At 51.3% G+C, this 26,069-nt stretch overlaps 1 protein-coding gene across 1 annotated transcript; it reads left to right on the top strand.

The window, feature by feature from the left end:
- Nucleotides 1-6,050: 6,050 nt before the first annotated feature.
- Nucleotides 6,051-25,730, top strand: LOC116954814 (lariat debranching enzyme A-like). Its single transcript, XM_076052530.1, has 11 exons — nucleotides 6,051-6,257; nucleotides 7,988-8,261; nucleotides 9,498-9,622; nucleotides 9,763-9,843; nucleotides 15,016-15,101; nucleotides 16,319-16,543; nucleotides 18,311-18,391; nucleotides 20,029-20,174; nucleotides 22,732-22,989; nucleotides 23,447-23,706; nucleotides 24,896-25,730. Exons 2-11 carry the CDS (start codon nucleotides 8,065-8,067, stop codon nucleotides 25,135-25,137), a joined length of 1,701 nt encoding a protein of 566 aa, XP_075908645.1. The 5' UTR covers nucleotides 6,051-6,257; nucleotides 7,988-8,064; the 3' UTR covers nucleotides 25,138-25,730.
- The last annotated feature ends 339 nt before the right edge of the window (nucleotides 25,731-26,069 follow it).

Below are 26,069 nucleotides of genomic sequence, written 5' to 3'. Positions count from 1 at the left end.
GGTTCGATCACGACCATGACGCCCGCTGTATATTTGGAGTTTGCGTGTCTCTCTCCCCGTGGCCGCATGGATTTTTCTCCAGGTCGTCCGGTTTTATCCCTCCACATTTAGAATCAACATCACTGGCTGAGAGTTTTTGGCTGCTGTAAATATCCACGTGATGATGATGAACTCACTTCGTCGAGTTATCATTTGTGACAACCAGGTCGCTTCTGAAAAAAAATTCTATAAAGCTCAGTGGGCCTTATTTGGTAAAAAAAAATTGTGTAAAAAAAAGTTTCCCAAGGGCAAGGCGTGATCTCACTTGTGCCCATGCATCACGTGACATGGTGATTACGAGAGACATTATCGGCAGGCAGCCTTGAAGCTTACAGCTGTCTCAACCTGGGCACATTCACGCCGCACCTCTGAATTGCGAACTTCCACGATCCCCGACTCAATGGAGTGATGTGAATTTGCCAGGTTGTGAACCCGCACAAGAAGACCCAGCTGAGTGATGTGAATTTGCCAGGTTGTGAACCCGCACAATAAGACCCAGCTGAGTGATGGGAATTTGCCAGGCTGTGAACCCGCACAATAAGACTCAACTGAGTGATGTGAATTTGCCAGGCTGTGAACCCGCACAAGAATACTCAGCTGAGTGATGTGAATTTTGCCAGGCTGTGAACCCGTACAATAAGACTCAGCTGAGTGATGTGAATTTGCCAGGCTGTGAACCCGCACAAGAAGACTCAGCTGAGTGATGTGAATTTGCCAGGCTGTGAACCCGCACAAGAAGACTCAATGGAATGATGTGAATTTGCCAGGCTGTGAACCCGCACAAGAAGACTCAACTGAGTGATGTGAATTTGCCAGGCTGTGAACCCGCACAAGAAGACTCAATGGAATGATGTGAATTTGCCAGGCTGTGAACCCGCACAAGAAGACTCAGCTGAGTGATGTGAATGTGCCAGGCTGTGAACCCGCACAAGAAGACTCAATGGAATGATGTGAATTTGCCAGGCTGTAAACCCGCACAAGAAGACTCAGCGGAATGATGTGAATTTGCCAGGCTGTGAACCCGCACAAAAAGACTCAGCTGAGTGATGTGAATGTGCCAGGCTGTGAATCCGTACAATACGACTCAGCTGAGTGATGGGAATGTGCCAGGTTGTGAACCCGCACAAGAACACTCAGCTGAGTGATGTGAATTTGCCAGGCTGTGAACCCGTACAATAAAACTCAATGGAGTGATGTGAATTTGCCAGGCTGTGAACCAGCACAAGAAGACTCAATGGAGTGATGTGAATGTGCCAGGCTGTGAACCCGCACAAGAAGACTCAGCTGAGTGATGTGAATGTGCCAGGCTGTGAACCAGCACACGAAGACTCAATGGAATGATGTGAATTTGCCAGGCTGTGAACCCGCACAAGAAGACTCAGTGGAGTGATGTAAATTTGCCAGGCTGTGAACCCGCACAAGAAGATTCAGCTGAGTGATGTGAATTTGCCAGGCTGTGAACCCGTACAATAAGACTCAGCTGAGTGATGTGAATGTGCCAGGCTGTGAATCCGTACAATAAGACCCAGTTGAGTGATGGGAATTTGCCAAGCTGTGAACCCGCACAAGAAGACTCAGCGGAGTGATGTGAATTTGCCAGGCTGTGAACCCGCACAAGAAGATTCAGCTGAGTGATGTGAATGTGCCAAGCTGTGAATTCGTACAATAAGACTCAATGGAGTGATGTGAATTTGCCAGGCTGTGAACCCGTACAATAAGACTCAGCTGAGTGATGTGAATGTGCCAGGCTGTGAATCCGTACAATAAGACCCAACTGAGTGATGGGAATTTGCCAGGCTGTGAACCCGCACAATAAGACTCAGCTGAGTGATGTGAATTTGCCAGGCGGGAAACCTGCACAATATGACTCAGTGGAATGATGTGAATTTGCCAGGCTGTGAACCCGCACAAGAAGACTCAATGGAGTGATGTGAATGTGCCAGGCTGTGAACCCGTACAAGAAGACTTAGCTGAGTGATGTGAATTTGCCAGGCTGTGAATCCGTAAAATAAGAAGACTCAATGGAGTGATGTGAATTTGCCAGGCTGTGAACCCGCACAAAAAGACTCAGCTGAGTGATGTGAATGTGCCAGGCTGTGAACCAGCACACGAAGACTCAATGGAATGATGTGAATGTGCCAGGCTGTGAACCCGTACAAGAAGACTCAATGGAGTGATGTGAATGTGCCAGGCTGTGAACCCGCACAAGAAGACTTTTTGTTCTCTCACAAAATGCATGACCCCTGCGCGCGTGCGCCTGTGATCACACAGAATGCCGACTGATTGGGGCAATTACACACGTGCTTGAACACTCTCCATTTGCGCAAAAACACACACACACAAACAACAAGGCTCTCAAATTTCGATTTAAAGCTTTCGTGACTGCAATGATTCATCTTCTTTGGTTCTTTTGGTAAAGTCACGTAGAATGAGAATAAAATAATAAATTATTATTGTGTTATTTTATTTTATCAACTTATTATTTTATTCTCATTCTACGTGACTTTACCGAAAGAACCAAAGAAGATGAACAAGGCTCTCCTTCATTTTCAACTCCCGTGGAATTCATTTATTGATACCAAACCAAACAAAAATTACCATTCGCATTTCCTTTGCTTCTTTTCGGTCGGAGATTTTGGCGTTGACGCTGCTCATCTGTTGACGTGTCGCGATTGACATTCGGGTAGGTTCGTTCGAGAATCAGAATATTTTTTTTTTTACGCCGGAGGAATCTGATGAGCTGCACGGCTCTTTTTGTCCACAGATGTCCAGTAGGAGCGGATCGGAACCTTAGAACAACAATGCAAAAAACAATCAATAGCAGTGTAAAGGATAGAAAATCGCTTGAAAATATATGAAAATAAAACTAAACGATGTTTTTTTTTATCTTAAAAGGTAAAACCCACTGAGCAATTGGCTTATTTATCAGAGGCGACCTGGCCATCGCAAATGATAGTTCAACGAAGTGGCTCATCATCATCACGTGGCAATTTATAGGAGCTAAATAATGCAAATAATATAGACGCCTATTTCTAAATGTGGAGGGACTAACTGGAGCACCCGGAGAAAGACAAAAAAATCCACGCGACCATTTGGGGGCGTGCTAAGCGAGGGCAATTTTCCCGCAGGACCCCTAACCTTGCGCGCAAACTCATTGTTTGGTGCTGTGAATCATTGCGGGTAAACGTCAATATTACATTGGTCTGTGCTAACGTACGAATTCTGTACACGTGGAAACACGGAGAACGGAGTTCTGCGTGTATTTACTTTCGTCCGTTACGCTCCATAGCAACTCGCAATTGATTTGTGCGCAATAGAAGCATTGTTTTTTGAGTGTTGAACAGAACCTCCATTGAGTGGACTTCCCAATATCATGAGATAATCTAGCAGCGTATTGTCTAACGGGCGCTAAACTGCTGATGACACCCAGAAGGTCAAAACCGGCCCAGAGTTGGTTGTGTAAATAAATACAAACTCAACACGTATATAATAGGCGACGTTTCAGGCAACGGTCCTTCTTCATAGAACTTAAAAAGTGGGTGACGTGACGTCGTCAGCACCCCCGGCACAGGTGAGTGGGAATCAGCAGGTGAATGCATCTGCATAAATTATGTTAATGACAGCGTGCAATATTATATTAAAGAACGTTACGTGTGTTCGCATGAATGCATTTTATATGGTGATGAATTAGGTCATAAAATTACCTAACAATGTGTGGTATCGATCAATCAATTATTTATTTAACGTGTCAATAGGCATCGGGGCACATTTCAGCAGAACGGAACCCGTAAGTTGCTGGTTTATTAATCATAATTAAGTTAATGAAGACGAACGAGTTTAAGTACCTGGGTTCAACGATGTGGTGCTGATGGATCACTCGAAGGAGAGATTGTGAACAAGAACAAGGACTGGATGGCTGAAATGGCGAGAGGTGACTGGTGTGGTGTGCGATAAGAGGGTCCCATTATTGATTTGAAGCTTTCGTGACTGCAGGAATCCATACTCGTTGGTTCTTTCGGTAAAATAAAATAATGATTCATTTTATTTTATACCTACGTGACTTCACCGAAAGAACCGAAGAGGGTCCCAGTTTGGTTGAAGGGAAAAGTGTATAGTGTATAGTGTAGTGTATAGTAGTGTCTAGTGTAGTGTATAGTGTAGTGTATAGTGCAGTGTATAGTGTAGTGTTTAGTGTAGTGTATAGTGCAGTGTATAGTAGTGTCTAGTGTAGTGTATAGTGTAGTGTATAGTAGTGTAGTGTATAGTGTAGTGTCTAGTGTAGTGTATAGTGCAGTGTATAGTAGTGTCTAGTGTAGTGTATAGTGTAGTGTATAGTGTAGTGTATAGTAGAAGACGGTGGTGAGGCCGATGCCGTTGTATGGGGCCGAGTGTTGGGGCACAAGAGAGAGGGAGGACAGTAACAGAGACGAGGATATTTCCGTGGATGTTGGGTTTGACAAGGAAAGACAGCGTGATAAATTAAGAAGTAAGAGGAAGACTCAAGGTGGTAGAAAGCACAGCGAAGATGAGAGAGAGAGATTAGAGGCCGGTATGGTTCTATCACGTTCAGAGACGCCAGGGAAATGATATTGGGTCAGAAGGTGGCGAGCGATGCAAGCGGAAGGAAAGAGATGAAGAGGAAGGCAGAAGAGGAAGAGGTGGTGGGGGTGATGTGGTGCGGTCAGACCGTGGTGGCCAGCGGAGCTGAAAGGGAGATGGCGCAGGACAGGGCAGCGTGGAGACAGGGCAGCCTGGAGACAGGGCAGCCTGGAGACAGGTCAGCGTGGAGATAGGGCAGTGTGGAGACAGGGAGAGCGTGGAGACAGGGCAGTGTGGAGACAGGGCAGTGTGGAGATAGGGCAGCGTGGAGACAGGGCTGCGTGGAGACAGGGCAGCGTGGAGACAGGGCAGCGTGGAGACAGGGCAGCGTGGAGACAGGGCAGCCTGGAGACAGGGCAGCGTGGAGACAGGGCAGCGTGGAGACAGGGCAGCGTGGAGACAGGGCAGCGTGGAGACAGGGCAGCCTGGAGACAGGGCAGCGTGGAGATAGGGCAGCGTGGAGACAGGGCAGCGTGGAGACAGGGCTGCGTGGAGACAGGGAGAGCGTGGAGACAGGGCAGCGTGGAGACAGGGCAGCCTGGAGACAGGGCAGCCTGGTGACAGGGCAGCCTGGAGACAGGGCAGCGTGGAGACAGGGTAGCGTGGAGAAGATTGGCGAGGAGACAGGGCAGCGTGGAGACAGGGCAGCGTGGAGAAGATTGGCGGGGAGAGTGGGAACACCTCCACATCACTGGAAAGGAGAAGACGAATCATCACCAAAATTACACAAGTTAACAGTCTAAAAAAAAAGTCACTTTTTTCAAATTTTCTTGCTGTGGTTTTCACACCTGATGATGATTGCTTGTGTTGCAGTCGAAACGTCGTGAGAATTTTATTGTTTTATATTTTTATTATTTATTGTTTCCCTTCTACGTGACTTTACCGAAAGAACCAAGAATATAAGTTAACAGTAATTAAACTCAGTTAACAAAATACAATTAGTTAACAATAATGACACTTAGTTAACAAAATACAATTAGTTAACAATAATTACACTTAGTTAACAATAATTCAACTTGGTTAGCAAAAAATGCAATAAGTTAACAATAATTACACTCAGTTAACAAAATACAATTAGTTAACAATAATTACACTTAGTTAACAATACTTACACTAGTTAACAAAAATACAATTAGTTAACAATTACACTTAGTTAACAATAATCACGCTTAGTTAAAATAATAATATTCTTGGTTCTTTTGGTAAAGTCACGTAGAAGGGAAAGAATAAAATAATAAAAATACAAAACAACGTTATTATTTTATTGTTTCCCTTCTACGTGACTTTACCGAAAGAACCAAGAATATTAATCCTGCAGTCACGAAAGCTTTAAATTAAATAGAATAATGATAAAGCGTCTGGGTTCGCGCCGTGCCTCCAACCAATGGGAGGCCGTCGCTCGCGGTGACGTCACCGGCGGGGGCGGGACGGGTCAGAGGTCACGCTTGGCGCGCGGGGCAAGAGACCCACGCGATCGAGGCGGAGAATTGAAGGCCTCACGATTCTCTTTTTTTATTTTTTTTTATTTAAAAAAAAATAATTGTCTCCCTTACCCCTCGCCCTCACACTCTCTCTCAACCTCTCACACCGCTTCATCGACTCCTCCTCGACCCCCCTCGGTATCTTCCCCCGGCCCCCGCGGCTCCTGCAGTGGTGGTGGTAGTAGCGGGTAGCGTTGCGCTGCGCTATGAACCCGGCGTGCCGAATTCGATTCCCGCTCACGGCCAACACCCGGTGACGAATTATTTGAACCGGTCCTGGGTTCTACCCTAGGTCGACTCAGCCTGAAATGAGTACCTGGTGCGGTGTGTAAACATCGCCACTGGGAGAGACAAAGGCGTTCGGGCGTGGTGCTGGCCACCCACCCCCTCGTGTACCATTCCGGCCTTCATAGGTGCTGCTCGCTAACAGCACTTGCCCCGACAGTCTGTTACAGGCTATACGGGGGATCTTTGTATTTTTGGTGGTGTGGGTGGTGGTTGGGTGGATGGTGGTGGTGTGGGTGGTGGTGGTGGTGTGGATGTGGGTGTTCGTGGTGTGGATGGTGGTTATGGTGGTGTGGGTGGTGGTGGTGGTGGTGTGGGTGGTGGTGGTGTGGGTGGTGGTGGTGTGGGTGGTGGTGGTGTGGGTGGTGGTGGTGGTCGGGGTGGTGGTAGTGGGTCTTTCCTGTTGCCGGTCAGTATCGGGGGCCTTAAGTCAGGCCTCGTTCGGGCACTTGCAGGAACGGCGCTCCACCTGCTCTTATCAAAGTTAGTTTTTCTTTCCCGTACTGCACTGCTATTGTTGGGTGGGTGGGGGTTAGATCGTGTGCGTGTAAACGTGTCGTAAGCCTCCGTCACCCGACAGCCGTAGCAAGATGTGAACGCCCTCGCCTGGTATGCAGCAGGTCGTGGGTGCGATCCCCGACCCTGACGCCTGCTGTGTGTTTGGAGTTTGCGTGTCTCCCCCCGTGGTCGCGTGGATTTTTCTCCGGGTCCTCCGGTTCTTACCCCCCCCCCCCCCCGCTGACCCCCACCACATTTAGAAACACGCGTTTAGATTATTTGGATGCTATACATTTACACACGACGATTAGCCACTAAGTTGAGCTATCATTTGTGATAGCCAGGTCGCTTCTGAAAAAAAATGCTATTTTGCTCAGTGGGCCTTACTTGGTAAAACCTTTGTGTGTGTCTCCTGTTCGGCATACAATGTCATACTCCTCTGATACAACTGCCAGGATGTCAGGTTTGGCCTGTGAGTATCCTATGTCAATTGAGAGGATTGACAGTGCGGGCTGTTTTAGTCTACACGCCTCTTGGGTAGACACGGTTGGTTTATGAGTGGTTAATGGATTTTACCTTCCGAGGAATAACCCTCCAAAAGTTACCGGGATGCACAACGAGGAGATATAATGCATCCTCTGTCTCTCGTGAAATCACAGGGCTTCTGACCAATCCGTCCAAGATGGTCGTCAGGAAAAGCAAACCACATGGATCGTCTCCTGAGATGCCCTGCAGCACCACCATGCTACTCAAGACTTGGCTTTGCCAACACTAGAAGCGGTAGCCTGTGCAGAATATTGGGAAAGGGCCGTCCGCATAGGTTGGACGGGAGACACGACGCACAAGAAGAAGAACCTGGTAAAAAAAAAATGGTTGAGTTAGTTGAGAAACTTAGAAACTTTTTTTTTATTTTACCGGGTAAGGCCCATTGAGCTGTATATATCTTTTTCATAAGTGATCCTGACAATCACAAATGAAAGCACGACGAAGCGGCTTACCACGTGGAAACGTATTGTCAGTCGCCAAATGCTCCAAAAAGGCACGTTGGAAAAACTCCTCTCTCTTCCACCGTGTGGCACTTGCAGACCCTCCCCGGCCCTTCATCCTCCCCCCCCCCCCACCACCTCCGATCTCCCCCGGCGCTGCCCTCAAGTCGCCGACCATGAAGATCGCCGTGGAAGGCTGTTGCCACGGCGAGCTTGACCGCATCTACGAGACGATCGCCTACCTGGAGAACCGCGAGGGCATCACCGTCGACCTGCTCCTCTGCTGTGGCGACTTCCAGGCCGTGCGCAACGAGGCCGACCTCAAATGCGTCGCCGTGCCACCCAAGTACAGGCAAATGCAGACCTTCTACAAGTAAGCCTCGCCCCATTCGCCCGTCCCGTCAGTTCTTCTCGGGCGTGGGGCCAGAGCGGAATTCGGTTGCCCGACTGGACGTGGCCAGTGTTCTAGCTGGTCGCACCCCCGACTGGCGCCGTCGGCTACGTGCGGTGCGAAAGATGTTCAACATCTGTGCATGCACGCGTCAGTTTGTGTATACGGCTCGTACAAGTGCATTATGTTAAGACAATGATTGTTCAATAAGGTGGATGCGGCATTCGTTTTCGTAGATTTGATGAAATTTGTAGAATTGCTAAGGTTTCGGTTGGTACCAGCAAGTAAAGTATTTGATGTGGGCCTTTGCCCGAAACGTTGACCCTTTTTAGCCGGTCTTATTGTTAACTGTGTTGAAATGTTTTGTTATGTATGCTTGTAAACCACTGCCAATGCAGCGTCACCAAATAATTTACTCTGAAGTGGGGTCATTGCTTGAAACGTCATCTTTGGTATGTTTTTTTTAATGCAGCGTTAATGATGAATGGTGATTTATGATGCTGTTGTTATTGCGGTGGCTTATTTATTTTATTCAAGCAACGCATTCATACCTGTCATTTGAGTTTGTGTAACACGTAGGCTTTCGCGACCAATATTATCTATAATAGAGGTTTTTGGGTTACATTGTGTAATTTTAAATGTGTCGTTAAACCCGCCACGACCCGACACAGCCAATTAGCCATGTTTGTGTCGTAAAGAAAACGTGCCAATTCGCTTCTAGTTCAGCACCACCGGTGTGTTGGAGAGTAAACCGACAACATTTACATTTCGAGTACGACATGCATCATCAGCCAGTTGTTGCATGTTTTATTTACGTGACAAATCTTACTAATTGGCTGTGTTGGGTGGTGCCGGATTTAACAACGCATTTATATTTCCCCAATCCATCCCAAAAGCCTCTTATGGATTATTTGAGTTTGCTTGCCACTCATAGCACTTTCCCCTAGCTTGCATTGCTCCAAAGTTGCTATGCAAGTGTTTGGTGGCAAGAATATGTGGATCAGGGTGACGTTTGTGACACTTCCACGCCACTTACCTGGTGAATAAATAAAGGCTCTCTCTTAACCACTGTTCCTACGAACTACTAGTCTGTCTTAATCGCGTGTCTCCCGCACAGACTCCAGGCCGTCAGCACTTGCCAATGTTTAATACAGGTCCACCCCGCCGTCTTTAACGCGTTCGCTGAAGTGCTGCGGTCGTCTGCCTGTCGCTGTGCAGGTACTACTCTGGAGAAAAGAAAGCCCCGATCTTAACCGTATTTATTGGCGGAAACCACGAGGCCGCCAATCACTTGCAAGAGTTGTCTTACGGAGGCTGGGTCGCTCCGAACATATTCTATATGGGTAAGCTCGCATTGACCTCCGCGCTAATGAGCATGCATTGGGTTGTCTTTTTTATACTGAGTGGGTGTGTGGGTTTTCAAATTGCCAAGAAGAGCTCGGGTAAACCACGTGCTCCTTCGTTGTGTTGTGTTCCATTGCAGGCTACGCAGGCGTGGTGCGCTATGGTGGTTTGAGGATTGGTGGCCTCTCAGGGATTTACAAGCAGCACGATTACTGGAAAGGTGCGGTGGGGGTCACTTGCCTGCGGTAACCCGCGGTAACCCGTTGCGGCTGCAGCGATTTTCGCGTTTAAACGCCAAAACGTGAAACATCCTGCAAACTACATGAAGGATTTTCCGATCCGGTAACTCCGTTGTTGACCAGGACTGACACGTTAGTTTGTTGTAACACTCATTTTTAAGGATTATTACAGTTGCTTGTGGTTTTATCATTTTTATGCATATTTTTTTTAAGCGATGTGCGCTCTCACTTTTTCACACTCTCACCTGGTTCAGGCGCTCACCTGTCCAGACTCTCACCTGTCGAGGCTTTGGCCTGTCCAGGCTCTCACCTGTTTCAGTCTCTCACCTGTCCAGGCTCTCACCTGGTCCAGGCTCTCACCTGGTCCAGGCTCTCACCTGGTCCAGGCTCTCAGCTGGTCCAGGCTCTCACCTGTCCAGGCTCTCACCTGTCCAGGCTCTCACCTGGTCCAGGCTCTCACCTGTCCAGGCTCTCACCTGGTTCAGTCTCTCACCTGGTTCAGTCTCTCACCTGGTTCAGTCTCTCACCTGTCCAGGCTCGCACCTGTCCAGGCTCTCACCTGGTCCAGGCTCTCACCTGTCAAGGCTCTCACCTGGTCCAGGCTCTCACCTGGTCCAGGCTCTCACCTGTCCAGGCTCTCACCTGTCCAGGCTCTCACCTGGTCCAGGCTCTCACCTGTCCAGGCTCTCACTTGGTCCAGGCTCTCACCTGTCCAGGCTCTCACCTGGTCCAGGCTCTCACCTGTCCAGGTCTCTCACCTGGTTCAGTCTCTCACCTGGTTCAGTCTCTCACCTGTCCAGTCTCTCACCTGTCCAGGACTCTCACCTGTCCAGGGCTCTCACCTGTCCAGGTCTCTCACCTGTCCAGTCTCTCACCTGTCCAGTCTCTCAACTGTTCAGTCTCTCACCTGTCCAGATTCTCACCTGTCCAGTCTCTCACCTGTCCAGGCTCTCACCTGTCCAGGTCTCTCACCTGGTTCAGTCTCTCACCTGTCCAGTCTCTCACCTGGTTCAGTCCCTCACCTGGTTCAGTCTCTCACCTGTCCAGTCTCTCACCTGTCCAGGCTCTCACCTGGTCCAGGCTCTCACCTGTCCAGGCTCTCACCTGTCCAGGTCTCTCACCTGTCCAGGCTCTCACCTGTCCAGGCTCTCACCTGGTCCAGTCTCTCACCTGGTTCAGTCTCTCACCTGGTTCAGGCTCTCACCTGGTTCAGGCTCTCACTTGGTCCAGGCACTCACCTGTCCAGGCTCTCACCTGTCCAGGCTCTCACCTGGTTCAGTCTCTCACCTGTCCAGGCTCTCACCTGGTCCAGGCTCTCACCTGTCCAGGCTCTCATCTATCCAGACTCTCACCTGTCCAGACTCTCACCTGGTTCAGTCTCTCACCTGTCCAGGTCTCTCGCCTGTCCAGACTCTCACCTGTCCAGGCTCTCACCTGTCCAGACTCTCACCCGTCCAGGCTCTCACCTGGTCCAGGCTCTCACCTGTCCAGGTCCCCCACCTGTCCAGGCTCTCACCTGGTCCAGGCTCTCACCTGTCCAGGCTCTCACTTGGTCCAGGCTCTCACCTGTCCAGGCTCTCACCTGTCCAGGCTCTCACCTGTCCAGACTCTCACCTGTCCAGGCTCTCACCTGTCCAGGATCTCACCTGTCCAGGCTCTCACCTGGTTCAGCTTCTCACCTGGTTCAGTCTCTCACCTGTCCAGGCTCTCACCTGTCCAGGCTCTCACCTGTCCAGACTCTCACCTGTCCAGGACCTCACCTGTCCAGGCTCTCACCTGGTTCAGTCTGTCACCTGTTCAGTCTCTCACCTGGTTCAGTCTCTCACCTGTCCAGGCTCTCACCTGTCCAGACTCTCACCTGTCCAGGCTCTCACCTGTCCAGGGCTCTCACCTGTCCAGTCTCTCACCTGTCCAGGCTCTCACCTGTCCAGGGCTCTCACCTGTCCAGACTCTCACCTGTCCAGACTCTCACCTGTCCAGGCACTCACCTGTCCAGACTCTCACCTGTCCAGGCTCTCACTTGGTCCAGGCTCTCACCTGTCCATGCTCTCACCTGTCCAGACTCTCACCTTGTTCAGTCTCTCACCTGGTTCAGTCTCTCACCTGGTCCAGGCTCTCACCTGGTCCAGGCTCTCACCTGTCCAGGCTCTCACCTGTCCAGGCTCTCACCTGGTCCAGGCTCTCACCTGTCCAGGCTCTCACTTGGTCCAGGCTCTCACCTGTCCAGGCTCTCACCTGGTCCAGGCTCTCACCTGTCCAGGTCTCTCACCTGGTTCAGTCTCTCACCTGGTTCAGACTCTCACCTGTCCAGTCTCTCACCTGTCCAGGACTCTCACCTGTCCAGGGCTCACACCTGTCCAGGTCTCTCACCTGTCCAGTCTCTCACCTGTCCAGTCTCTCAACTGTTCAGTCTCTCACCTGTCCAGATTCTCACCTGTCCAGTCTCTCACCTGTCCAGGCTCTCACCTGTCCAGGTCTCTCACCTGGTTCAGTCTCTCACCTGTCCAGTCTCTCACCTGGTTCAGTCCCTCACCTGGTTCAGTCTCTCACCTGTCCAGTCTCTCACCTGTCCAGGCTCACACCTGGTCCAGGCTCTCACCTGTCCAGGCTCTCACCTGTCCAGGTCTCTCACCTGTCCAGGCTCTCACCTGTCCAGGCTCTCACCTGGTCCAGTCTCTCACCTGGTTCAGTCTCTCACCTGGTTCAGGCTCTCACCTGGTTCAGGCTCTCACTTGGTCCAGGCTCTCACCTGTCCAGGCTCTCACCTGTCCAGGCTCTCACCTGGTTCAGTCTCTCACCTGTCCAGGCTCTCACCTGGTCCAGGCTCTCACCTGTCCAGTCTCTCATCTATCCAGACTCTCACCTGTCCAGACTCTCACCTGGTTCAGTCTCTCACCTGTCCAGGTCTCTCGCCTGTCCAGACTCTCACCTGTCCAGGCTCTCACCTGTCCAGACTCTCACCCGTCCAGGCTCTCACCTGGTCCAGGCTGTCACCTGTCCAGGTCCCTCACCTGTCCAGGCTCTCACCTGGTCCAGGCTCTCACCTGTCCAGGTGCTCACTTGGTCCAGGCTCTCACCTGTCCAGGCTCTCACCTGTCCAGGCCCTCACCTGTCCAGACTCTCACCTGTCCAGGCTCTCACCTGTCCAGGATCTCACCTGTCCAGGCTCTCACCTGGTTCAGCTTCTCACCTGGTTCAGTCTCTCACCTGTCCAGGCTCTCACCTGTCCAGGCTCTCACCTGTCCAGACTCTCACCTGTCCAGGACCTCACCTGTCCAGGCTCTCACCTGGTTCAGCCTCTCACCTGTTCAGTCTCTCACCTGGTTCAGTCTCTCACCTGTCCAGGCTCTCACCTGTCCAGACTCTCACCTGTCCAGGCTCTCACCTGTCCAGGGCTCTCACCTGTCCAGTCTCTCACCTGTCCAGGCTCTCACCTGTCCAGGGCTCTCACCTGTCCAGACTCTCACCTGTCCAGACTCTCACCTGTCCAGGCACTCACCTGTCCAGACTCTCACCTGTCCAGGCTCTCACTTGGTCCAGGCTCTCACCTGTCCATGCTCTCACCTGTCCAGACTCTCACCTTGTTCAGTCTCTCACCTGGTTCAGTCTCTCACTTGGTCCAGGCTCTCACCTGGTTCAGTCTCTCACCTGGTTCAGTCTCTCACCTGTCCAGGTCTCTCACCTGGTCCAGGCTCTCACCTGGTCCAGGCTGGCACACAAGGATATTTGAGGCTGTGGTTGACCTCACCCCGAGTCCACAATCAAACATTGCGTCCGATTCATGAAATCCGCGCGCGTTGTAGATTGTATTTACTATGAACGTAGAGCTTCACAACTCTCCCTCCCCTCCTCCGATGATATTGTCACGTTCATGGTAAGTCGCGCGTTATTGTAAACCAGTTTTTGCTGACGTTTGCTGCGAACGGGGAGAAACTCATCGGACACGCAGGTGCATGCGGACCGGTTTTAGACCCAACAAAAAGTCAGTTTGACACGTAGTAGGCTTTCACGACCAATATTTTCTTAAAGGTTTTTGGGTTAGATCGCGTAAGTGTAAATGTGTCGTAATCTTCCACAGCCAGTAAGGTCTGTCACGTAAGCAAAATGCTCCAATTAGTTACCACTTCAGCCCACCGGTGTGTTGGAGAGTAAATCCAGTGCTGACGTTTTGAGTACGACGTTTCGCCAGTAATTACATCCAGCATCGTAGGGCCAGAATAGCGAAGCAATCGCCACGTTATTTTAATTCGCAAAATAGGACGGTGGTAAAACTCGGGCAGAAATTGGTACGATTCGTTTGTCATCCTTCGGCAGTGCCTAAGGCTAACAGGTTACCCCCTGACGGCACTAGACGGGAGTAGGCGGTCATGGCTCTACCGTACTGGTGATTTTTAATAAGGGTGAAACCGGTATCCATTTGCCTCTTTGTCCCGATGCTCCGTATAGTAACGCGGCCACAATTTCCACTCTGTGAGTTGACCTGTGAAACGAGGATGAGTGCAGGCGTTACAGATGCGGTTTGGTGATATCACACGGACAACACAGGGGCCCGCTCGGAAGTGTACTTATACAGTAAAAGCTTGGATTGCGAGTAACTTGGTCTGCGAGTGTTTTGCAAGACGAGCAAAATTTTTAAACAAATATAAATTTGATAAACGAGCGAGGGTCTTGCAATACGAGTAGTGTACGTATACGCTTTGTACTGCCGAGCATCACCTGATCACAACTGATATACGAGTGCTTTGATATACGAGTGCTTTGGATTACAAACACGTTTCCGGAACGAATTATGCTCGCAATCCAAGGTTTTACTGTACTTTGTAAATTTGTATTCGTGTTTAGCGACCTGCTTACCTTTTCCTCCACTTTTCACTGCCTATCGTGGTTTGCGTTGTTGTCGTTGTAATTTTCTGACCCGTTGCCCCGACTGGACATCTGTGAAAAATAAAAAGCTTCATAGCCCATCGGATTCCTCCTCCGGTCCAAATAAAGATTCTTGATTCTGATTCAACCCACCGTTCATTCGCACCTGCCGCGGTCTGGAAACCACCTTTTTTCCTGCGCATTATGACGCTTTCTTGGAGTTTGTCGTGCGCTAACCCCTTACGCCCGCCCCCCACGTATTATCTCACCCGCCCCTGTTTGCGCTGTAGGTCACTTTGAAAGTCCTCCCTACAACCAGAACACTTTGCGGAGCGCCTACCACGTGCGCAGCTTTGACGTCTTCAGGTTAAAGCAGGCAAGTGCCTACTTGTGCACGCTGTGCCGCGACGTTGGGCTGTGACGCACCGCGGAGCGCCGTGACTCCGCGCTGTGTCACCGTGCACACGCCGTGACACGGAGCGCCGTGACACCGCTCTGTGTCACCGTGCACATGCCGTGACACCGCTCTGTGTCACCGTGCACACGCCGTGACACCGCGCTGTGTCACCGTGCACACGCCGTGACACGGAGCGCCGTGACACCGCGCTGTGTCACCGTGCACACGCCGTGACACGGAGCGCCGTAACACCGCGCTGTTTCACCGCGCACACGCCGTGACTCCGCTCTGTGTCACCGCGCACACGCAGTGACGCCGCGCTGTGTAACCGCCCCCACGCCGTCACACGCAGCGCCGTGACACCGCGCTCCCGTCAACACTGGCCGTTCAACAGCGAGTTCTGAAACGTCAATCGAAATCGCTTCCCAAAGTGTCGCGGTACGCGCGTCTAATGGCGGGCGTGCTGCGGCTTCGCTGTAATACCGAAATCCAACGGCCTCGCTGATCTCGCTGTCAAGGAGCTATAAACCATCATCACGCGAACTCCGGTCATCCCCGTGGCGGCGGCGGCTTTTGGCTCGGGCATCGAACAAAGGTGGTGGTCACTGCATCGCACGCTTTCAGATGCGCTTCCAGATGCGCTTCCAGATGCGCTTCCAGATGCGCTTCCAGATGTGCTTCCAGATGCGCTTCCAGATGCGCTTCCAGATGCGCTTCCAGATGCGCTTCCAGATGCGCTTCCAGATGCGCTTCCGCGGCCGTCTGGAACCCTCTTCCTTCCGATATTAGGAAGCCGCCAGAGCTCTGCACTTTTCTTTAGAACTGCTTTTCGTGTTTTTAGTTTGTTGTCCTTCGCCCGCACCTCCGGTTAGCGTGGTTGACTGCGTCGCGCTCAAAAGAATTTGCAACGTACGCACATACACGCATATATCAGGATGAGAATATTAACGTCCAGTATAAATGTGCAGTATTTCACAGGTGTCCAGTAACATGCAACAGCGCATCCGAAACGTCGATCGAAATCGCTTCCAAATGCCCACCGCGTCGCTCGCCCGTATAATTGCGGCACAGTGTTTTTACGACCGCTCAAGTCGACCGCCCGTCCTCGCCTCGCGGTTTGGAGCGCAGCCTTCAGCCGCCCGTCGCGTTTAGAGAACCCCCTTGGCTCGCCCTCCTCCCGTCTCGCCCCAGCGCAGCTGCGTCTCCCGCTCGACGTCTTCATGTCGCACGACTGGCCGCGCGGCATCTACCGCTACGGCCGCTCCGAGGAGCTGGTGCGGCGCAAGCGCCACTTCCAGAACGAGGTGGAGACCAACACGCTGGGCAGCCCCGCGGCCGCCGAGCTGCTGCACCACCTGCGGCCCACGTACTGGTTCTCGGCCCACCTCCACGTCAAGTTCGCCGCCTTCGTGGAGCACAAGGTGCGTCGCGCCCAATTTCATTCGTAGGCCGGCCGGCATACTGCGCCGCGTGATTTTCGCGAGAGTTAAGTGGTCGTTCATCTTACGGGCAAACCCGCTGTTGCCTGTGTCCCGTGCTTGACGCGTCTGTCGATGGACTGGTTTGCGCCCGATGAACTTGGAAGCGTTCCTCTCGGTCGAGTGAAGTGCCCCGTAAGATTTTCCCGGTTAAAGCCGTGGTTATTCACCTTTACTGCGGCCTTGCAGTAAAGGTGAAGAACCACTCTCACTGCCCATAGACTCTCACTGTCCATAGACTCTCACTGCTCATAGACTCTCACTGCCCATAGACTCTCACTGCCCACAGATTCTCACTACCCATAGACTCACACTGCCCATAGACTCACACTGCCCATAGACACTCACTGCCCATAGACTCTCACTGCCCATAGACTCTCACTGCCCATAGACTCACACTGCCCATAGACTCTCACTGCCCATAGACTCTCACTGCCCATAGACTCACACTGCCCATAGACTCACACTGCCCATAGACACTCACTGCTCATAGACTCACACTGCCCATAGACTCACACTGTCCATGTACCCTCACTGCCCATAGACTCACACTGCCCATAGACTCACACTGCCCATAGACTCTCACTGCCCATAGACTCTCACTGCCCATAGACTCTCACTGCCCATAGACTCACACTGCCCATAGACTCACACTGCCCATGGACTCTCACTGCCCATAGACTCTCACTGCCCATAGACTCACACTGACCATAGACTCTCACTGCCCATAGACTCTCACTGCCCATAGACTCTCACTGCCCATAGACTCTCACTGCCCATAGACTCTCACTGCCCATAGACTCACACTGGCCAAAGACTCTCACTGCCCATAGACTCTCACTGCCCATAGACTCACACTGCCCATAGACTCACACTGCCCATAGACTCTCACTGGCCATAGACTCACACTGCCCATAGACTCTCACTGGCCATGTACTCTCACTGCCCATAGACTCACACTGCCCATAGACTCACACTGCCCATAGACTCACACTGCCCATAGACTCACACTGCCCATAGACTCACACTGGCCAAAGACTCTCACTGCCCATAGACTCACACTGCCCATAGACTCGCACTGCCCATAGACTCACACTACCCATGTACTCTCACTGCCCATGTACTCTCACTGCCCATAGACTCACACTGCCCATAGACTCACACTGCCCATAGACTCTCACTTCCCATAGACTCTCACTTCCCATAGACTCCACTGCCCATAGACTCTCACTGCTCATAGACTCACACTGCCCATAGACTCTCACTGCCCATAGACTCACACTGCCCATAGACTCTCACTGCCCATAGACTCTCACTGCCCATAGACTCACACTGCCCATAGACTCACACTGCCCATAGACTCTCACTTCCCATAGACTCTCACTTCCCATAGACTCCACTGCCCATAGACTCTCACTGCCCATAGACTAGCGGTGCTTAAACTTTACTGCAAGCTTGCACCCCATTGGTTCTCAATTATAAAAAAATGGAATGTTAATAAATACGTAGGGTTTGATGAAACAAAGTAATTGTACTTGCGTGCCCCGCGCTTAATTTGTGCTTTCGATAATTTACCTTCTAAAACTAAGAATCTGGCCATGCCTCGCTACCCCCCCCGAAAGGGGCATCTCGGCACCCCGTGGTTAAGAGCCCCTGGGTTTCAAAGTGACGTTCACAGATCCTCTTTTTATTCCCCCCCACCCCTTCCAGAAAAAGGAAGGGGAGGACGCCGTGAAGACGACACGCTTCCTGGCGCTGGACAAATGCCTTCCTCAGCGGGAGTTTTTACAGGTGGGGTCCCCCCCCCCCCGCCGTCCTCCGCCCTTCCCTCGTGACGAGATTCTACGGCGAGACAGCTGGGCGGCAGCGTCGGCTGCTGTTGTTGAGTGACGTTGAACTTTTATAATTTATTTATTTAAGGGGTGCCGTGGTGGCGAGACGTTAACTTCCTCGGCTGGTATGCAGATGGCCGGGCGTTCGATCACGTCCCTGACGCCTGTTGTTATATTTGGAGTTTGCGTGGATTTTGGCTCCGGGTCCTCTCGTTTTTCCCTCCACATTTTGAATCAAGGTGCGTTTAGACGGTTTAGATTATGTTGCTGCTATAAATGTCCAAGTGATGGGCCACTTTGTTGACTCTATCATTTGTGGCCAGGTCGCTTTTGAACAATAGGTTCATAAATTTTTATTTAAAGCTTTCGTGACTGCAGGGATTCATATTCTTGGTTCTTTCGGTAAAGTCGCGCAGAAGGGAAACGATAAAATAATGAAAATATAAAACAATACAATTCTGACGATGTTTCGACTGCAACACAAGCAATCATCATCAGGTGTGAAAACCACAGCAAGAAAATTAGAAAAAGTGGAGTTTTTTTTTGTGGTGCTAATGTTAAAAAAACCGCCACTTTTTCAAATTTTCTTGCTGTGGTTTTCACACCTGATGATGATTGCTTGTGTTGCAGTCGAAACGTCGTGCACATTTTATTGTTTAATATTTTTATTATTTTATTGTTTCCCTTCGTCGTGACTTTACCGAAATAACTAATAAGTTGATAGTTCAGTGGGGCTTTGTCTGTTCCTGTGGGGATGGTTCAGTGTTGTATTTATTTGTGTTTGGGTGATTTATTTACCTTGTACTTTGCACTCCTATCGTGTTGTTGTACTGTTTGTTGTTGTAACGTTCTTACCCAACCCCACCTGGCATATGTGAACATTATAGCTCATTGGATTCCTTCTGTTTAAATAAATATTATGATCTGATTTTGATTGGCGGCGGCAAAAAAATATATATTTGTGTTTCTCTCCTTGTGATGGGCCTTTATAGGATGAACGTTGAGATTTATAAGGCACACGGGGTGACCAATAAGGTCTGAATTGGGCTGTAATAAGGTAGGGTAGGGCCCTGATAAGGGGTTGACAGCTCCGGGGTTTGAGTTGTGGCATGGCTGGCAGTGCCAGATGGCAGATTTTTTACCTCTAGATGTGGAGGACGACCGCGATGTCAGAAATATTAGACGCTCCCAATTATAAGACGCGGCGGATTATAAGACGCGCCGGATTGTAAGACGCGCCTACTGCTTGTGCCCTGTTGTCAATAACGGTGCAAAGGCAAAGGTCCGTTCCACCCCCCCCCCACCCCCCGTATAGCCTTAACAGACTATTGGGGCAATTGCTGAATAGTGGCTAGCGCCTTTTTAAGTCTCATCGGATTACCCCCAGAATAAATGCCTATCCTTGATTCTGATGCAACCACGCGTGCGTCACGCAGACGCGCGCAGACGTGCGCAGCAAAAGGGTACAAAAAAAATCAACCCGTTTTTTTTTAAGCGACTTTGCACGCAGGGAAAAGCTCATACCGGCGTCGCAAGAACAACAACAACGAAAAACCTAAAGCCGCCCCCCCCGCCCCCCCCCCCCCTTTCACTCAGGTGCTGGACGTCCCCCACTCCGGGGAGGGTCCCTTGCAGCTGGAGTGGGACCCCGAGTGGTTGGCCATCCTGCAGGCCACCAACCACCTAGTGAGCGCGTCGCCGGAAAAGCAACACGTGCCTGAGAACAAGAGTTTGCACGAACGGTACGCCCATAGGGGGATGGGGTGGGGTGGGACGGGCGGGGGGGGGTGGAGTATCCCGTTATCTGCAGTAGGACTCCTCTTGACGAGCACCCCTAGTAGTGTATAGAGCACTCCTGTTAACGACGAATTGCTTAACGACGAGCCTCCATAGAGCCCAGTGTGTAGTGTAGTGTATAGTGGTGTAGTGTATAGTGGTGTAGTGTATAGTGGTGTAGTGTATAGTAGTGTATAGTGGTGTAGTGTATAGTGTAGTGTATAGTGGTGTAGTGTATAGTGGTGTAGTGTATAATAGTGTATAGTGGTGTAGTGTATAGTGGTGTAGTATATAGTGTAGTGTATAGTGGTGTAGTGTATAGAGGTGTAGTGTATAGTGTAGTGTATAGTGGTGTAGTGTATAGTGGTGTAGTGTATAGTCGTGTAGTGTATAGTTGTGTAGTGTATATTCGTGTAGTGTATAGTGGTGTAGTGTATAGAGGTGTAGTGTATAGTGGTGTGGTGTATAGTGGTGTAGTGTATAGTGGTGTAGTGTACAGTGGTGTAGTGTACAGTGGTGTAGTGTACAGTGGTGTAGTGTATAGTGGTGTAGTGTAGTGTATAGTGGTGTGGTGTAAGTAGTGTAGTGTACGCTGGTGTAGTGTATAGTAGTGTAGTGTATAGTGGTGTAGTATATAGTGGTGTAGTGTATAGTCGTGAAGTGTATAGTAGTGTATTGTATAGTAGTGTAGTGTATAGTGTAGTGTATAATGATATAATGTATAGTCGTGTAGTGTATAGTGGTGTAGTGTACACTGGTGTGGTGTATAGTAGTGTAGTGTATAGTGGTGTAGTGTATAGTGGTGTAGTGTACAGTGGTGTAGTGTATAGTCGTGGAGTGTATAGTGGTGTAGTGTATAGTAGTGTATAGTGTAGTGTATAGTGGTGTAGTGTATAGTAGTGTAGTGTGTAGTGTAGAGTATTGTGGTGTAGTGTATAGTAGGGTATAGTGTAGTGTACAGTGGTGTAGTGTATAGTAATGTAGTGTACAGTGGTGTAGTGTATAGTAATGTAGTGTATAGTGGTATAGTGTATTGTGGTGTAGTGTATAGTAGTGTAGTGTATAGTAATGTAGTGTACTGTGGTGTAGTGTATAGTAGTGTAGTGTATAGTGTATTGTGGTGTAGTGTATGGTGCAATGTTTTTGCTTACCGACCATTCCCATGGTAACGACGGCCTATTGTAGGTACAGTAAATATTAATGAATGCATTTATTAACCATATTTCATTTAACATGTGTTTATAATGTTGTTAGTATCTTTGTGTATTAATATCCATTGTTTAAATATTCTAAAGCAGGTTTTTTCCGGTGCTATTGGAACGAATTAAGCCTTTAACGTGCATTTCCTATACTCACTTAACGATCAAACCAGTTTCGTGGAACCAATTACCGTCGTTAAGGGGAGTTCTACTGTACTTTAAAAAAAAAACAATTATTTCACCAGGCAAGGCCCCACTAAGCTGCTATGTAGCTATTTTTTCAGAAGCGACCTGGCCATCACAAATGACGGCTCAACAGAGTGGGCTTATCGCCACGTGGAAATTTGTCGCAGACAACTAACTCTTTAAGTACGCGACGTCGCTTCTAAATGTGGGGGGGGGGAAAATCGGGAGGACCTGCGGAAAAATCCACCCGGCCACGGGGAGAGCACGCAAACTCAAAGTACACAGCACGCGCCAGGGTCGCAGTCGAACCCACGACCTCCTGTGTGTGCCAGCGAGGTAATTAACATCTCGCCACCGCATCTCGCCACTGCGTAGCGTGCTGCGAGGGCAAGTATTGTTTTGCGGCAAGTCCTCACATAACGCGTCGGTGTTCTCGCCACGCGGTGTTCACACTAACAATGCATTTTCGCAACGACGCGGGTTCTAGCATGACGCGGGACGCGTGCCGCGATGACGCGGCTTCTGAGCGGTCGGCGACGAACTTCTTTTCTCGAGCTGGGCGGCACCGTGATGCAGTACGCGGAATGATACAGTAACGCGGCGGGGATACCCTCGGGTTACCCGTCCCACCATCTCACTTTAGCGTGCGTGCGTAGTAGTGGCGGTGCGTCGCATCGCGCCAAAACTTTATCGTAAACGTTACGGTGAAATCGTTTTCGCTCATAATACAGGTTATTTCGGGTAAGATCGTGTAAATATATATAAAATGTGTCGTTAAACCCGCCACCACCCGACACAGCCAATTAGTGAGGTTTGTCACGTAAACAGAACGTGGCCAATTCGTCACTAGCACAGCAACACCGGTTGTGTGTTGGAGAGCCAAGCCACGACATTTACAATCTGAGTACGACGTTTCGCCGGTAATTACAGCCAGCTTCGTCAGGCGGACAGCCAGATTTGTGGAGTAGTCCTCCTGTTACGCTTTGCGCGTTTTTCCGCTTGACGGCGGCACTTTTCGGGAACGCATCTGCTGCTGCTACTACTACCGGCGTGTTAAACGACTACCTACCACAGCAAAAACGCACGCTTCCGATCTCTATCCTCCCCGCTGCCGCCGTCGTCGCCACCGCGACGCCAGCTGGGACTACAGCGTGTCGGAGGAGGAGGTGAGGATGTTGGCGGAGAGTCTCGGCGACGGCCTTCGGGTCGCCGAGAACTTCCTGCCGACCGTGCCGGCCTACGACCCGCAGCGGCCCGACAACGGCCGCGAGGCCGCCCACAGCCCCAACCCGCAGACCACGGAGCTGTGCGGCCGCCTGGGCCTTGTCGACCCTTACGCGATGGTGGGCGCCGGCGGCGGGGACGAGGGCAGCCCCTTCAGCAGCACGCCCAAGCGGTGAGAGGCACTGCGCGCCACGAGTGGGACGGACAAAACCGACTGCCCCCTCCAGCCCGCCCCGGCGCCGTGCTGTTTGGGTGCCGCGCTCGCGAGGTGTCGACTACCGAGCCTGGCGCACAGGAGGCCGTGGGTTCGATCCCGACCCCTGACGACGCCCGTTGCGTATTTGCTCGAGGTTTGCGTGTCTCTCTCTCTCTCTCTCACTCTCTCCCCGTGGTCACGTGGACTTTTCTCCCAGTCCTTCGTTTTAGTTTTTTCCCTCCACATTTAGAGGATCGTGGGTTCGATCCCGACCTCTGACGAAGCCCGTTGTGTATTTCCATGAGATTCGCGCGTTCTCTCTCTCAGCCCATGGCCGCGTGGATTTTTCTTCCGGCTCTCGTGCGGCGACTGTTTGGTCGTCAATCAAGAGGCGCTTTGCTGACACCCTTCACGTGGGAATTGCCGTCCCTAGGCCCAGCACTTCGTGGCGCCAAGAGGACGCCGCCTTCTCCCCGGACCCGCCGAGCGACTACTCGACGGACACGTCCGGCCTCTCCTCCTCATCGGTGAACCCCGACGAGATTCCGCTCGACGACGACGACGACGACGATGAAGACGACGAGGAGGACGACGACAACGAGGAGGAGAAGGAGGAGGATGACTGTCGCGCGCGAGTCCATCACGGCCACAGTGACGGTGACGGCGGCGGTTCGAGGAACCCCGGGGAAGACGGTGAGCCCCGCCGGGGGATTGCGTCGTCTTTGGAGGCGAGGCCCCCCAAACTTGTCCGGCGCGTCACGTTGGGCCGCGCGTGCCGACGCTGCGGGGGGCCTGCGCTCCGACGTTTTGGGGACCCGGGGGTTGGTGGATCGCGCGAGCGTGCGTGGCCCACGAGGTGGATTCTACACCGAGCGGTGTCCCTGGGACTCGTGTGGACGAGGGCGTTCGCCCCAGGTGTTTTGCGTTGAGATTGACTCTCAAACTGAGAGCATTAAATAAGCAAATAAAGCTCGAGGCGCAGGAGAGACGGGAAATGCATCTTGACGGAGGTGATGTTTCAAAAGACATCTAAGACGTTGGAATCTTATGATTATAAATTTTAATTAAAGGAGCTGTATTCAGAATAGATGAGGGAGCCAAGAGGTCTCACTCGGAGGAGCGCGATCAGAACGATAAGAGGGCATCATAAAGCGTCGTTTGGCATCGTACACATCGCTGTAGGGAGCCCACGGACGAGCAAGGAAAGCCAGCCGGACGGATAGCCAGCACTTCAAGAGTTGCCCAAGCTCTGGGGTCCTCTGTTAAAATTAACAGTAGAACCCTCCTCTTAACGACCACCCCTGTTAACGACTAATCGCTTAACGACGGGCATCAGTAGAGCCCAATGTGTAGTGTAGAGTGTAGTGGTGTAGAGTATAGTGGTGTAGAGTATAGTGGTGTAGAGTATAGTGGTGTATTGTATAGTGGTGTAGTGTATAGTGGTGTAGTGTATAGTGGTGTAGAGTATAGTGGTGTAGAGTATAGTGGTGTAGTGTATAGAGTGTAGTGTATAGTGGTGTAGTGTATAGTGGTGTAGAGTATAGTGGTGTAGAGTATAGTAGTGTAGTGTATAGAGTGTAGTGTATAGTGGTGTAGTGTATAGTGGTGTAGTGTATAGTGGTGTAGTGTATAGTAGTGTAGTGTATAGTAGTGTAGTGTATAGTAGTGTATAGTGGTGTAGTGTATAGTCTAGTGTATAGTGGAGTATAATAGTGTAGCCTGAAACACTCCATGTGCGTTGCCTGAAACACTCAGTGTGCGTTGCCTGAAACACTCAGTGTGCGTTGCCTGAAACACTCAGTGTGCGTTGCCTGAAACACTCCGTGCGTTGCCCCCCCCTCCCCCCCCCCCCCCCGCTGCCATCCTCTCATCTCAAAAAAAGGGGACAACAAAGATGAGGCTGCGGCGGAGACGAAGCAGCAGGGCACCCAGGGGGACGTGACCCCCACGACCTCCCCGGCCGACAGCCAGACCTCGTCGTGCAAGCGGACGCCCGAGCAGGCCGAAGCGCCGACGGCGGCTGCCGCCGCCGCCGCCGAGGGTGCGAGCGGCGTGAAAAAGATCAAGCGGCGGAACCAAAGTATTTACACGGCCGGGGACGAGGACGCCGACGGCAAGAACTGATTTTCCCGCCGGTTGCGCTGACCCACCGCCACTGCCGCCGCCATCGCCGCGGCCGCCACCGGTCGGTCGCCGGCCGCGTGTTTTTGGCGTCCAGTGGTGCGTCGTTCTTTTTTTTTTAAATCCTCTTTTGGGACGTTTCTTCGGCGGTCGTTGGTCTCGTGTTTACGTACGACGTCCCCGGCCGTGTGGCGTGCCCGCCGTACGGAAGAAACATTTTTTTACTGCGTTAACCACGCCGCACGGTGTTACCGTGTGCGTGTGCGGTGGGGGAATGGGGGGGGGGTGGGGGGTTCTGTAGTTGGTTAGCACGCTGCGCCTCAAACCCAAGCGACCCGAGTTCGATTCCCGCTCTCACGGCCACCAACGTCCCACCGGTGACGATTGTCTGAACTGGTTCTGGGCCTCCACCTAGGTCGACTCGGCCTCAAATGAGTACCTTGGCGCGGTGTGCAGTCAACATCGCCGCTCGGGAGGTGAAAAGGCGGCCTTGCGTGGTGCTGGGCACTCCCTTCGTGTGCCGTGCCGGGCTTCTTGGGTGCTACACGCTAACAGCACTTGCCCCATGAGTCTGTTTAGGCTATACGGGGGGTGGGGAGAGGGGAGAGGGGAGAGGGGTGGTCTTGGTGGGGGGTAGTGGGGGTGAAGAGGGAGGACGGCGTTTTATTTGACACGCGGCACGGCGTTCTCGTGACATTCGCGTCAGGCCACGGAGTGTGTCCTGGGTCTCGGTGTGAGAATTGGCCGCGCGACTCCTGATTAAAAAGCGCACCCCCAGCTTTTCTATAGTTTTACTTGTGGATCCACCAGCAAATTGTGTCTCGTGTCTGCAACACACAAGACAAGCGACTATGCCACGTAGTCTGCAGGTATTTTTATTTTTTAACCAGGCGGTTCTTGTGCCGGGGCGTGAGATGATCACAATCTTTTATTTA

This window comes from Petromyzon marinus, chromosome 56 (assembly GCF_048934315.1).
Source record: "Petromyzon marinus isolate PM22_M1 ecotype Great Lakes invasive population chromosome 56, UKy_Petmar_22M1.pri1.0, whole genome shotgun sequence".
NCBI classification, from domain to species: Eukaryota; Metazoa; Chordata; class Hyperoartia; order Petromyzontiformes; family Petromyzontidae; genus Petromyzon; species Petromyzon marinus.
This window is presented reverse-complemented; position numbering and strand designations above follow the sequence as displayed.